The sequence below is a fragment of the Morus notabilis genome, unplaced genomic scaffold (assembly GCF_000414095.1).
Source record: "Morus notabilis unplaced genomic scaffold, ASM41409v2 Scaffold738, whole genome shotgun sequence".
Lineage (NCBI taxonomy): Eukaryota > Viridiplantae > Streptophyta > Magnoliopsida > Rosales > Moraceae > Morus > Morus notabilis.
In genome coordinates this window covers 61,659-75,108 of record NW_010359162.1, presented here as the reverse complement: position 1 = coordinate 75,108, position 13,450 = coordinate 61,659, and the positions used below count along the sequence as shown (strand labels likewise).

General features: G+C 32.9%; 2 protein-coding genes across 2 annotated transcripts; both read left to right on the top strand.

Annotated features, from left to right (window-relative positions):
* The first annotated feature begins 5,583 nt into the window (after positions 1-5,583).
* On the top strand, positions 5,584-7,713 carry LOC21388774 (40S ribosomal protein S9-2). Its single transcript, XM_024162787.1, has 3 exons — positions 5,584-5,697; positions 6,410-6,791; positions 7,279-7,713. The coding sequence occupies exons 1-3, from the start codon at positions 5,670-5,672 to the stop codon at positions 7,460-7,462; spliced, it is 594 nt and encodes a 197-aa protein (XP_024018555.1). The 5' UTR covers positions 5,584-5,669; the 3' UTR covers positions 7,463-7,713.
* Positions 7,714-10,758: 3,045 nt separating this feature from the next.
* LOC21388773 (pectinesterase 1) lies at positions 10,759-12,775 on the top strand. Its single transcript, XM_010093747.2, has 2 exons — positions 10,759-11,618; positions 12,645-12,775. The coding sequence occupies exon 1, from the start codon at positions 10,869-10,871 to the stop codon at positions 11,586-11,588; it is 720 nt and encodes a 239-aa protein (XP_010092049.1). The 5' UTR covers positions 10,759-10,868; the 3' UTR covers positions 11,589-11,618; positions 12,645-12,775.
* The last annotated feature ends 675 nt before the right edge of the window (positions 12,776-13,450 follow it).

Below are 13,450 nucleotides of genomic sequence, written 5' to 3'. Positions count from 1 at the left end.
TTGTATATTTGACATTAAAAAGTGTGATAGCACATGTTATTTTTATTTGTACTCTAATGCATAATGTTATTTAAAATGTTAAAATCTATTTTTTCTTTAATCATTAAGTTTTGAAAGTTGAAAAAGTAAATTTTTAATTTTAAAATAATTTGAAAAAAACAAAAAGTTGTGATGATCAAATTAAAAAGCAACCATATTAATCAATAGGAATCAAGTGCCAAATCTGTCATATGTTATATTTGATGAGAAATTTACCACAAAGTATATAGCATATGCCAAATTTACTATAACAATAACATTATATTGGATAGTGTTTTTTACACTCAAATGTTAAATTTACAATTGGAACATCAATTATAGTATTGCATTAGAGATGCTCTTAGCCACAACAATTTTATTCACTTTACTAACAATCACTATTAATACTGGTTGAGTTCTTATATGAAACTTTTTTTAATACCAATTTCACTATCTCTTTTTTTTTTTTATTGTATGATTTACCTCGTACTGAAAATTTTAAATAAAAATATTTTTTGAGGGGTCAAATAAAGATATTAAAAAAGCATGAAAAAAGAAAAATGGAGGGTTCTTAATCCATATTAATTTATATCTCTTGCATATTTAAGTTGAACGTCTTTAACATTTAGGGCCCGTTTGACAGAGCTTTTATTTTTATTTTTAGTCAATAGAAGAATAGAAGCAAAAGTTGTGGTTTTTTTATTAATATTTAGAATAAAAAAATTTAATAAGTCAAAATAGTTTTTAAATTGTCTAATAAGCAATTAAAATATTAGAATGAAGTTTATGATGTTTTAATGAAATTCTAGTACTGTAGACACCAGATGGTACACTTAATGGGTCAAAATAGTTTTTAAATTTTTTAATAAATAATAAAAGTATTGGCTGGCTTCTGATGGTGGGATGCTTAAAATGAATGTTGATGCCTCTGTACCTCCCAATGGTAGTTTTGTTGGTGTCGGGTTTTATCAGAGATTCATCAGGCTATGGAGAGCCTTTTCGAAGCAGATACATGTGAGTTTTTCCCCATTTGTTGCAGAATGTATGGCTATAAGGGAGGGACTTCTCTTCACCAGGGATAGTTGTCTCCGTGCTTCCTTGGTGGGAAATGATTTGATTAACGCAGTTGCTGTGAATGATGCTCTTTCTTTTGCTGCGGGATTTCCAATTTCAAATGGCATTAGGATCTCGATGGGAGGAGCGAATGGTGGTTCTTGTACTCGCGCTTCTCATCAGAGCAATAGAGTTACCTACTTATTAGTGAAATCTTTTTCTTTGCATAAATATCTGTTCTGATTAGAAGAATTTTCTAATTGTATTGATAGTTTTGTAAGTATTAATGCAACTTTTTATTTAATGCAACTATATCTACTTTTTTTATATAAAAAAATTTCAGTACAAGCTTTAAAGTTTATAAGGATTTTTAAAAGTCTCATTTTATAGTTTTAACTGTAAGCTCTTCTGAAAAGTCAAATCACTCCTTACAAATCATTTAAACACTTTCAAAAATACCTTTTAGAGTTAGTAAAAATAAGGTGAACTAAAGGAATATCGTTTTTAGATTGTTGGTGTTCGTATGTATACTTTTGGAATGATTTAATCCTAACTTACACAGAAAAGTGTACAAGTGAATAACTATTTTTGTGGGTGGCATTGGGTTCATCATATTTAAAACTGTTAAAAAATGGACGTTTTACTGATGGAAGTTGGGGGATCAATTATGTGCATTTTGAGTTATAGGAGTAAAGTAAGACAATCCTTGTTATTTGGGAACAAATTTAAAAGTAACTCAAAAATTAATGACACAATTAAAAAAACAAATTTTAAGCAGTTACGAAGCCAAACAAATGTTCAGGGGGACTTAAATTAAATTAAAATCTTAAATTAAATTGATTGTGTAATATTAGAAGTAAAAAATTAAGAATGTAAACGAGATTTTCTAAAATGTTATAATAAAATATAGATTAAATGGGTAAAATAATATAATTTTTTAATCAAACTTAAGGGTATAAGTAAAAACTTCTAAAAATTCAGTATAAAAATTAGAAATGAAAAATTTTAAGGGGGCTAAACAAGAAAAAATAATACAAAATAGTAAATTTTAAATGAATATTAAAGAAGTGGGGAAATGAGACAAATATCTCTTCAAGTGCATTTGTTTGAATTTTTATCTCTTACTCTTGATTAATATACTTTTTAGTCAAATAATTATATTAGTAAAAAATGTATTAATCAAAAGTAAGAGATAAAATTCAAAACCTATACACTTTAAGGTTAAGTTCAACGATTTTTTTTAAAAAGTTAGCTAGGCCCGGGAGGCTACAGCCCTCATGGGCCTTGGCTAGCTTCGTCCCTGATTTTAAGTAAAATAAGAAAAAATATTAGAAGAAAACAGTTCAAAGTTTAAAATTTTCAGAGAAAAAAGACGTCAAGGCGAAAATATAAATTTCTTGGGGAAAAAAATGTGGTATGCCACAACTTTTATATGTTTTTGAATTTATGTCAAAATTTCTTCGTGGGCGGATTTATTTTACAATTTGTTGATCATTGATTAGTTCATTTGTATGGCACTAATATAAAACCTCGATATAAAGTTTTCAACAAGTAAACTTTAAAAGTGGCACGTCATCTAATTTACAGTTAAATTAGAGAAATATATTTTTAGAGAATTTGTATTTAAATGCACAACCTTTTTTTTTTTAGAGAAGAAAGCCTAATTTATACCCAAAAAAAAGGTAGGACTGAATAATCTTTACATACATAAAAGTTATAAAGGAACTTCTTCGTTCGGCACATGACGACTTTCATTTTTTTCTTTTCTCTTTTTCGTCTTTTTCTTAATTTACCTTTTCTCATTATTTTTCCTTTTTGATTTCTTGTTTCAGTTCTTCTTTCTCTCCTTTTTTTAAAGGCCCCTATATAATTTTTTTCCCTTCAATTTTCTTTTGTTTACTTATTATCTCATAACATTTTTCTTTATTTTTCCTTTGTAATCCCTATATTTTAAGATGTACTTCACTAAAATACCTTTTTCTCTTATTACCTTATTGAAATAGTTTTTTTAAATAGACCTTAACTTATGATGTGTCTTTTTAAAATACTTTTATTTCTTTTAAAATACTTTTCTTTCAAATGCATCCTTAGTTCTTTTTTTTTTTTTTTTTTTCCAAAAGCTTTCATACATTTTTATTTTTTTCGATGCGGTTTTTGAAATTTTGTTCCCTTCCTTACTCATATCAAGTTATTTTGTTTTAAATGTTTTCCTACTTAATTTTCGTGTAATACTAATTATTATGTTATAACATTTTACATCATTTTTTTTTTGTAATTTTATATTTAAGGATGTATTTTACTAAAATAATTTTTTCATATCTACCTTACTGAAAATAATTTTTACTAATATAACCTTACTTAAATATATTTCTCCTTCTCATATGTGCATTTTAATTAGTTCTCTTTGCTATTTGTTCTAAATGTGTTCTATTTATAAATATAAAAGTGTTAATGTGCCCCTTTCTTCGGTTCCTCCACATCACTGATCCCATTTTGGTCTTTTTTTTTCTTTTTCTTTTTCCTATCTTTTCTCCATCAATAACATAAGTCATTTTATATTCATTTTTATCCTTGTACTCTTATATTTTAAGATGTGGTTTACTAATTCTTTTCTTTTTTATCGTAATAAACTATATTGTTTTTCTAAATATATCATTACTCATACATCTTTTCTCTTCTCATATCTACGCCTTAATTATTATTATTATTTGATTTATTCAAAATATGTTCTATTTATGAAAAGTGCGAATATGTAAGCTCAATTACCTCAATTAAAGTAACTCAATAAAATTTAAATAGTTATATAAATAAATTCCTTACTATATAGAAAATAATAAACTACTTAAGTGACTTTAATATGACAACACAATACGAAGCATATTTAGAAATTAGCAAACTTCCAAAATGACACCAAACCTAATTTAAGGCAAGTTTTCCATATAACGTAATCTTATTAATCATTTTTAAATATAGTAAAAGAATTAATAATAATTTTCAAATAAAAATATTGAAGATCATTATAACAAGAGAATACGACTATGTTAATGTCATGTTTTAATTTCACTCTTATAAACACACGCCATGTAATCTAATTTTTAGAGAGAGAAATGAGATAAATACCCTTTTATATATAGTGCATGAATATGAATTTTTATTTATTATTCTTGGTTAAAATCTTTCTTAGTTGAATAATTATAATATCTTTTTTAATTGAATAATTACATTAGTCAAAGGGTTTTCAATTGAATAATTACATTAGTAAAAAATGTATTAATCAAGAACAATAGATAAAAATTTAAATCTATGTACTAGCGCATTTAATATGAAATAATCTTTGAGTGTGAATAAAAATCTTCTCATATTCACACGTTTGGCATACGAATTTTAATTTTTATATTTATGAGAAAGTAAATCCCATATTTTAGCTCAAAATGAGATAATCTGAATAAAAGTGTTATTCAAATGCTCATAAATCTCATAAACGAATCTCACAAAAATACCCAAAATCACAGCCCACCCACACCACCACCACCACCATAGATCATGACCCGCCCAGCTACCACAAACCTGCAGACCCATCCCCAATGCTCAGTCATCGGCCGTCGGCCATCGCCTCCCCACCTCCATGGCTACCGTCGCCGAGAAAGACCGCCGTCTTAGGCCCCCTCCCCCTCCGTCGCAAGCCCTCCCGTTACAGCCTACAACCATTACAAGACTAATCTCAGCCCCCCTCCGTCGCAGCTTTTCCCAACCGTCACAGACTCCCTCCACCGCAGGCCACCGTCCTTTCCGTGTCATACCAGATTTGATTTGAGTTTTTAGGAGAGAGATCTGATTTGAATTTGTAAGGATAGAGAGAGAGAAGGAAAGGCAGGGATCGAGAAGGGAGGGTGCCTATTCTTTTTTGCAAGTTTTTGTTTTTTTGTTAATTTTAAAATTGATTCTGATTATTCATTTTTTACGTTTTTTATATTTTTCTAATATTTTTAATTATATTTGAAAAAAAAAAACCTGTCAAAACTATAATAATCTGATGAGTAAATTTCACTAGGAAAAGCATTTAATAAATTAATCTTAAAATATTTAGAATTGTTTATTATGTAAAAAAATTACATTACTGTATTTAACTAAATACAATACAAATAATATTCTTAAAAATCTATTATTAGATTCATATATTTAACTAAACGTGATAATATATATTTCCTTAAAATCATATTACCTTTTATTATTATTTTAATAATATGATTCATATTTATTACTGACCCTAAAGGAAGTTGAACAATTTTCTTTTCTTTTTTTTAAAAGTAATTTTCACATTTCCTCCTCATAATAGCCGATTGGGTCTCCTTAAGGCCCATTAAATAAGTTAAGGCCCACAAAGAGTGGGTCTATCACTATTCCCAATTAAAATGAATTTGGGCCTAACACTAATGGGGTGTTTGGAAACATCGGCTAATAGGTCATGGGAGTTCTGGGATTAGGGTTTTAGAATGAGAGTATAAAAGGGATTTTACAGTCAGACGAGACACTGAGCGAGACACGGCTACGAACAACGACCTTGCCGGAGAAGACGAAGAAGAAGAAGAAGAAGAGCCATGGTTCACGTCTCGTTCTATCGCAACTGTAATCTCTCTCTCTCTCTCTAAGATTATCTGTGATCTGCGAGGAACTTTATGTGGTTCGTTTTATAGAGATTGGGATTAGGGTTTTGGTTGTCAAATAAAATGATCCGTGATCTGATTTGAATGTGATTTCGAAGCGTCGTATTGATAATGGCGCTCGTTCTGCACCCTGTTTGGTGCTTTTTTTTTTTTTTAGAAAATGGTTTTGCTTAATTTTGTTTGGTTCTATGATGGGTTTTCGGTAAAAAAGAGTAGATATTTTTATGTGGAATTATTAGCTTATGAACTTTTGAGATGCTGGTGTGAAATGAATGTGATCTGTTTGTGTCATGGGTACAAAGGATCTAAGATTTGACATAAACTAAGGTCGATTAAGTATCGATCCTTAGGCATTTTGTAGTTTTACTTTATGGGATTTCGACATTTGACATTTGATTTGAATAAGTAAGATAATTGTTTGTGCACCGTGTTGATAGTTTTCAATGTTGTATATTCAGATTTTTTTTTTATTTTCTCTTTTTCATATTTGGTGTTATGCTTTTGAGAACTTCTGATGCATAGAACATTGGGCTTGTTAATTTCTTTAGCACAAAGAAAATAAAGCCAGGATATTTTGACTTATGTGAGGTTTTTTGTTGGTGCACTATGGGTTAATACTGATTGCTGCTGTTTTGAATTTCCAAAATCGTGATATGAATTCTGTACATGTTCAGATGGGAAGACATTCAAGAAGCCCCGTCGACCCTATGAGAAGGAGCGTTTGGATGCCGAGCTGAAACTCGTTGGTGAGTATGGACTTCGTTGCAAGAGGGAGTTGTGGAGAGTTCAGTATGCATTGAGCCGTATCCGTAACAATGCTAGGATGCTTCTGACCCTTGATGAGAAGAACCCCCGCCGTATCTTTGAGGGTGAGGCTCTTCTCCGTAGGATGAACCGCTACGGGCTTCTGGATGAGAGTCAAAACAAGCTCGATTATGTCTTGGCACTGACTGTTGAGAACTTCCTTGAGCGCCGTCTGCAGACACTTGTTTTCAAGTCTGGTATGGCAAAGTCTATTCACCATGCCCGAGTTCTCATTAGGCAGCGTCACATCAGGTAATCTTATCTGTTTTAGTTTAAGGAACATCTTACCATATTTATGCTGCACTGTTTATTATTGGTCTCTTTTTAATCATTAAGTTTGTAAGCTTGTTGGTAACATTCCAAAACCCCCCCCAAAAAAAAAAATGAGGCAGCAAAAGTTGGCTCTGGTAGTACATTTGTTTATTTATCAAACTACCAAGGTGTTTCTGTGGTAGTGTACACAGGGTTCTTTTTGGCCAGCCAGGATGGTTCCTTTTTTCGTTATCTTCCTTTTTTTTTTTGGTAATTGATGTATTTGGGTTGATTCAACCGTGGATATCATAAAGGGTCTGGTGATGATGATTGCAAGTTATTCTATTAGGATGAATGCAATCGGTTGAGAACAACTGCTATGATTTATCAATAGATAATCAATATCTCGTTTGAATATGGAGTTCATGTATTTCAATAGATATAATGGCCATATTTTTACAATATTGTTATCTGTATTTCGTGGCAGAGTTGGGAGGCAGGTAGTGAACATTCCCTCATTCATGGTGAGAGTAGATTCTCAGAAGCACATTGACTTCTCACTCACAAGTCCATTCGGTGGTGGTCGTCCTGGACGAGTGAAGAGAAGGAACCAGAAGGCAGCTGCTAAGAAGGCTGCTGGTGGAGACGGCGATGAGGAGGATGAGGATTAAATGATGCGAGTTTAGATCTTCTCCTTAGCATTACTAGTAGAACTTTTTTTCCTGGCACTCTTGCATTTTGAAATTTTCTTGCACTATTTTAATGTTATGAACTTTTCAAATGTTTGTTTCAGCTTCTTTGTCTGGGTGTTTAGGAGATGTTGTGTATCTTTTTGACTCTCGGAAGAATTTAATTTTTCTTTCTCAGTAACACACACCTATCTGGTTGTTTTTAAGTTCTTGTTTCGGAAAGGTCTTGAGAATCATGCTGTGTCGTTTGCTTTCTGTGCCAGTAAGTTATCTTCTTTGTCAAATCACTGACGGTCTCTTATTCATCAATGGCTGTTGTCGTGTAGTAAAATTTGTTCGTTGCTGACATGACTACAAACACATATTTGGTAATATCTTGATGAGGGTAGAATACAGTCATGACTTTTGACCAGTTGGAGAGAAATTCATAGGTTATCTCGGTACAATAGAACAATTGAAGATAAAATTCAGTACTAGTGAACAAAATGTATATTTGGTGAAATGCATATAACTAACAAATGTGCTGTCCAAGTTTGCTGTCAGATGAAATTTACGAATTTCTCTTAATTTGTTGGGATATTTTTTTTTTTCTTTTGTGATTAAAAAGAAGTCAGTTGGACGCCCTTTAACTTTACGAGTTTAGTAAATTGATCTCTTAATTTTTTTTCTTAACAACTCACTCTTTAAATTTTAAGATTTATTGTAATGTTAGTAAAATTGAAAAATTTGGATAGTATTCTCCTATGGAGGATAATTAATATTTTTTTGTATTAAATTAATCTGTTTTTTTTTTTTTTTTTTTTAAATTGAGAGTTAACCGTTTTGAAAGAAAAATCATGGTGGAGCAAAATCGGTGGGAACCGTATATTAATTTTTGATACGAATATGTTAAAAACTAATTTAAAACAAACTGTTTCGAAGGTGAAAAGAAAAAAACACTCAACCATAAAGATTCTCAAAAATAAAGGTTAATTGTATTATTGCTAAGCTGTGAGGCGGGTCTCATAAAAGAAATACCTGACAAGAGACAATGGGGCATGTTTGTTACCGTTTCTGTTTTCATTTTTCACATTTTTCGAAGTAAAAAATTAAAAACAGGAATGAAAAACGTGTTTGGCGAAGTTTGTGTTAGAAAACAAAAACAAAAATGTTTTTGTCGTTTTGTGGAATTCTGAAAACGAAAAAAATCCGTTTTCATTTTTTGGTTTTCATTTTGGTTTTCTTTCTTTCTTCAGCCTCGATCTGTCCTCCCGTTCTCTCTTCTTCGATTTTTTCTTCCGTTCTTCAGCCGAGCTCTTTTTCCCTTCCCTTCTTCAGCCGAGCTCTTCTTCCCGGCCGAGCCCCGGCGTTCTTCTCGCCCAAGAGTCAAAGACTTGCGCCGTTTGCTTCTCACCCGAGCTCCTCCGTTCGCCTGAGCTCCTCCGGTCTCTTGTTGCCCGATCTGCGCCGTTCTCATCTCGCCGTTTTCTCACCGAGGTATGCCCCTAGCCAAAAATGTTTTGATGGTGTTTGATTTTCCGATCGATTTGGTTGAGCAATTTCTGATTTGTTTTTTTTTTTTTTTTTTTTTTTTTTTTTTTTTTTTTTTTTTTCGTTTTGGTCTTGCCGTTTGATTTGCTATATTTAACCAAATCGGTTGCTAGTTTTCCGTTTGATTTGGTGTTGTTTTGTTTCTAATTTTCCTATGCTTGATCTGATTTGGTCTTTTTTTCCGTTTTTTCCCCTGGAGGCCCCCGTTGGGGCTGATACAGCCCCTGGGGGCCACCCATTGGGGCTGTATCAGCCCCTGGGAGGCCCCCCCGTTGGGGCTGAATCAGCCCCTGGGGGCCTCCCATTGGGGCTGGCCTCGGAGGCCCCCAATGGAGGCTGATAATTAGCCCTAATGGGGGCTGAAAATCAACCCCTAGCCCCCATCAACCCTGATGGGGGCTGATAATCAGCCTTGATGGGGGCTGAAAATCAACCCCCCATCAGCCCCAATGGGGGCTGATTATCAGCCCCCCCAATGGGGGCTGATTCTCAGCCCTGATGGGGGCTAATAAATCAGCCCCCATCAGCTCCAATGGGGGCTGATTATCAGCCCTGATGAAGGCTGATAAATCAGCCCCTATCAACCCCATTGGGGGCTGATTATCAGCCCTGATGGTGGCTGATAAATCAGCCCCCAACAACCCCATTGGGGGCTGATTATAAGCCCTGATGGGGGCTGATAATCAGCCCTGATGGGGGCTGAAAATTAGCCCCCCATCAGCCCCAATGGGGGCTGATTATCAGCCACCATCAACCCCATATTCATCAGTTTAGAAATGGTGGTCAACCAACGGGACCACAAGAGTTATTCAATTATTATCACTCTTCACTGCGTAATTGCATAGAGATGTGCTTTGGGGTCTTGAAAGTAAGGTTTAAAATTCTTAGGCATATGACCAATTATTGGATGCCAAGACAAAATGTTATACCAATATCTTGTTGTGTGATCCACAATTTAATTAAAATGCACGCGCGAGATGATTCTCTATTTAGACAATATGAGGTCGATTTGCCCGTAGAAGATATTGAGGGAGAACAAGAAGGGCAACAGGAACAACAACATGGTATAGATGCACAAGAAGCAGAAACATCTGAAATGAGTGGTCAGCAATAACGTAATTACATGGTTAATTTAAGGGATCATCTAGCTAATCAAATGTGGGATTCTTATAGGCGACAATAATTTAAACTAATATTGTAATTTCTATATTTTATTAATTATTAGTGTTTTTATTTGTGATTCAATTATTATTTATTTTAAATATTTTAAATACTATTACATGTTTTTAAAAATGAAACCACCAAATGTAGTTTTAAAATATATTAAATACTATTACATGTTTTTAAAAATGAAACCACCAAACGCAATTTCAGTTTTTTTTAAATTGAAATCAATCTCTAAATAAAACTACCAAACGCATTTTCAGAAATAATTCAAAAATAAAAATAAAAACGTTTTCATTTTTATTTTTGTACAGAAAATAAAAACGTTTTGAAATTAATTCTAAACGCACCCGAGAGTTCCATCTTTTTTTTTTTTTGAACTTCCATTATAAAATCTATAGTTACAGCCATATTTTTTAAATATTAATAAAACATTTGGAAATTTGTGGGAATTTTCATCCTTTGACTTGAAGATTAATTTTCCTGTGAGCGGGCAAATTGTATTAGAAAGTTACTCTCCTGTCCTTATTTTGTGGGTTCTGTCGAATTTATTTATTTATTTTAAAAAATTGATGCTTGTAATTTGTTAATTAATTCGCTCAATCCAATATTCTTCTTCACATTCCATCCTCTCTCCATAATAATAAAAACCAAAAGTCTTCTAAATCATAATCAGTTTCCCCATCACAGAGAAATGGATTCCATCAACTTCGTCAAAGGATACGGCAAAGTAACTGTAAATCCCAACAATCTCGAAAATCAAACCCAAAAACCTTCTCACAAACGACGTCGTCTAATCGCCATCTCAGCCCTTCTCTTCCTCTCTTTGGCCATCGGCCTAGTCATCGGAGCCCTAATCCACGAGTCAGCCACCGAGTCACCGGAATTGCCGTCACTCGCCTCCAACTCGGCCGACTCAACGATCAGAACCATCTGCAACTTCACGCGCTTCCCCGACGCGTGCGTCTCCAGCATGACCGCCGCCAACAACCCCCCCGAGTCCGATCCGAAAGCCCTTCTGAAGCTCTCCGTCGAAGTCGCCATCACCGAGACCTCGAAGCTCTCGTCGGCGCTCGAATCGATGAACTCCGGCGACGCGGCGACGCGCGATTGCCGCGATCTGGTGGAGGAGGCGCTGAGTCGACTCAACGATTCGGCGGTCGCGATCGTGGTGGGACCGGGGAAGGGGGATGATCTGACGGCGGAGAAGATGAAGGATCTGCAGACGTGGATCGGCACGGCGGCGACGGATGAGGAGACGTGCTTGGATGGGTTGGAGGAGACGGGATCGGCGGTTTTTGATGAGGTCAAGGCGAAGATGGATAAGTCCAAGGAGTACATTAGCAATGCTTTGGCAATTGTGGCTAATTTCCACGCTATTCTTGACAAGCTCAAGAATACGGTTCATCGATAGAAACGAAAATTTGTACATATATTTTTGAAGGTAATATAAGACACCAATCTTATTATGGGAATTTGTAACAGTAATCTAGAAAAAAAATTTGTTGTTTTTTATGTTTTATTTTTATTTTTGTGAATGACCCCAAAAGAAGTGTTTGTCAATCTGTGTAATATTTCACGAAAACAATGTTAAAATAACTAATTACTCAATGTTATGTAAGTTTCTCATAGAATTTTGTTATTATTGTTGTTCTATAACAAAAACAATGTGTAATAACTAATTAGTTCATATTATAAACTTTCTGTTTCAAAAAATAAATGTGGTAAAGTTTCTCATAGAATTTTGTTTATATTGTTATTCTATTTATTTATTTATTTTGGGTTTTGGCGCTTGTTCTCTTTAAATCTCTCATCATTTGACCCTTTTGTTCATGGAATTTTCATTCTTAGCAATTTTTTAAACCAATTATCAAACCATTAGAAGTTAATTCCAATAGTTGAAGCGAGAATTATAACAGATAAGCTATTTTAAAAAAAAAAATATTGATGATAAATAGAATATTTAAAATATTTATGCTAGATATTATAAAAAAAATATTTATGCTAGATAACTTGTTTACGGTGAAGCAAATTTATAAAATAAATTTTACTGTAAATATGTTTCGTAAATGAATTATTATCATAAATAATATTTTACCATAAATATTTTCAAACAATGCTATTTAACTCTTTTTTCCTAGTTAGAGAGCTTAAATGTTCAAATAATTATGGCCTTTTAGCACAATGCTTCTTAAATTTGTCCTAAGTTTACTTTTGGATGGTGTTCCACATTGTTAGTATTTAATTAGTATGTATTTTTAAATACCACATCACATCATAATCGCATTGATAATGATGAAACCAAATTTTCATAAAATGAAAGCATTATCTCATAGAATGAAACCAATTTAGAGTTACACAAAGGTGTTTGGTTATTTTGACCATTATTATTTTGTATCGTATTACAAAATTGTGATACATGTACATTCATAATACTAATACATATTGTCTCTGACACTTGGTTTGGTAGGAGGATTGATGGATGGATGGAGAAGAGTGGAGGGAGAGTCCAAATCAGTTTTTAGTTGGAAGGAAATGGGAAGGGAGAGGAGATGTGGAGAGATGGGGTGTGTTTGGTAAATGGATCCAGAATTATAATTTTAGATTCTGATTTAGAATCAATGTTTGTTTACAGTGATTCTGAATTATGATTTGAAATTTATGTGATGTTTTAAATTAGTTCAAATCATGATTTTAAAATTATCCGCTCTTAATTCAAGGTGATTCAAACCTCTAATTCTGAATTATAATTTCAGAATAATAATTTAAACTAAAAAATCATAAATTCTAATTCTAAAATTATAAATAAAATCACCATAATTTAAATTTTCGTACCAAAAAATTATTCACCTGGGCCCACCATTTTACTTCCTCTTTCTCATGGACGGATCAATCAGTGAACAAAGCCTAATTTACTCTCCAATATAATATTTAATTTAGTTTCTCTTTTCTTTTTTTCTCGTTTCACCTAAACTATTGAAACCTAAAACGTTTTCTCCTTCTCCTGCATTTTCCACTTCTTGCTCAGAGCAATAAATTGAGGAAAAAATCTTTGTTCTTGGAGAGCTGTGGGATAATTTTAGGTACTCTTTTTGTCACAGCTCTGAGCTCACTTTCTTATGTTTGTATGCATATGTTTTATTAAATTTTATTCTGATACAAAACGTAGTGAGTGGATTACTATGGAAATTTGGGAATATGAACTTGGAATTGGTGGTTTTCCATTTGTATCATCTCTACATTTCCACGGTTAGAGCAATATATATATATATATAT

What these genes read in the sequence shown, in the direction of transcription:
- LOC21388774 (XM_024162787.1), top strand. Translation starts at nt 5,670, where the DNA reads ATGGTTCACGTCTCGTTCTATCGCAACT. An exon ending in CGTCTCGTTCTATCGCAACT is followed by an intron (nt 5,698 to 6,409) that starts GTAATCTCTCTC and finishes GTACATGTTCAG; the next exon opens with ATGGGAAGACATTCAAGAAG. An exon ending in ATTAGGCAGCGTCACATCAG is followed by an intron (nt 6,792 to 7,278) that starts GTAATCTTATCT and finishes ATTTCGTGGCAG; the next exon opens with AGTTGGGAGGCAGGTAGTGA.
- LOC21388773 (XM_010093747.2), top strand. Translation starts at nt 10,869, where the DNA reads ATGGATTCCATCAACTTCGTCAAAGGATACGGCAAAGTAACTGTAAAT.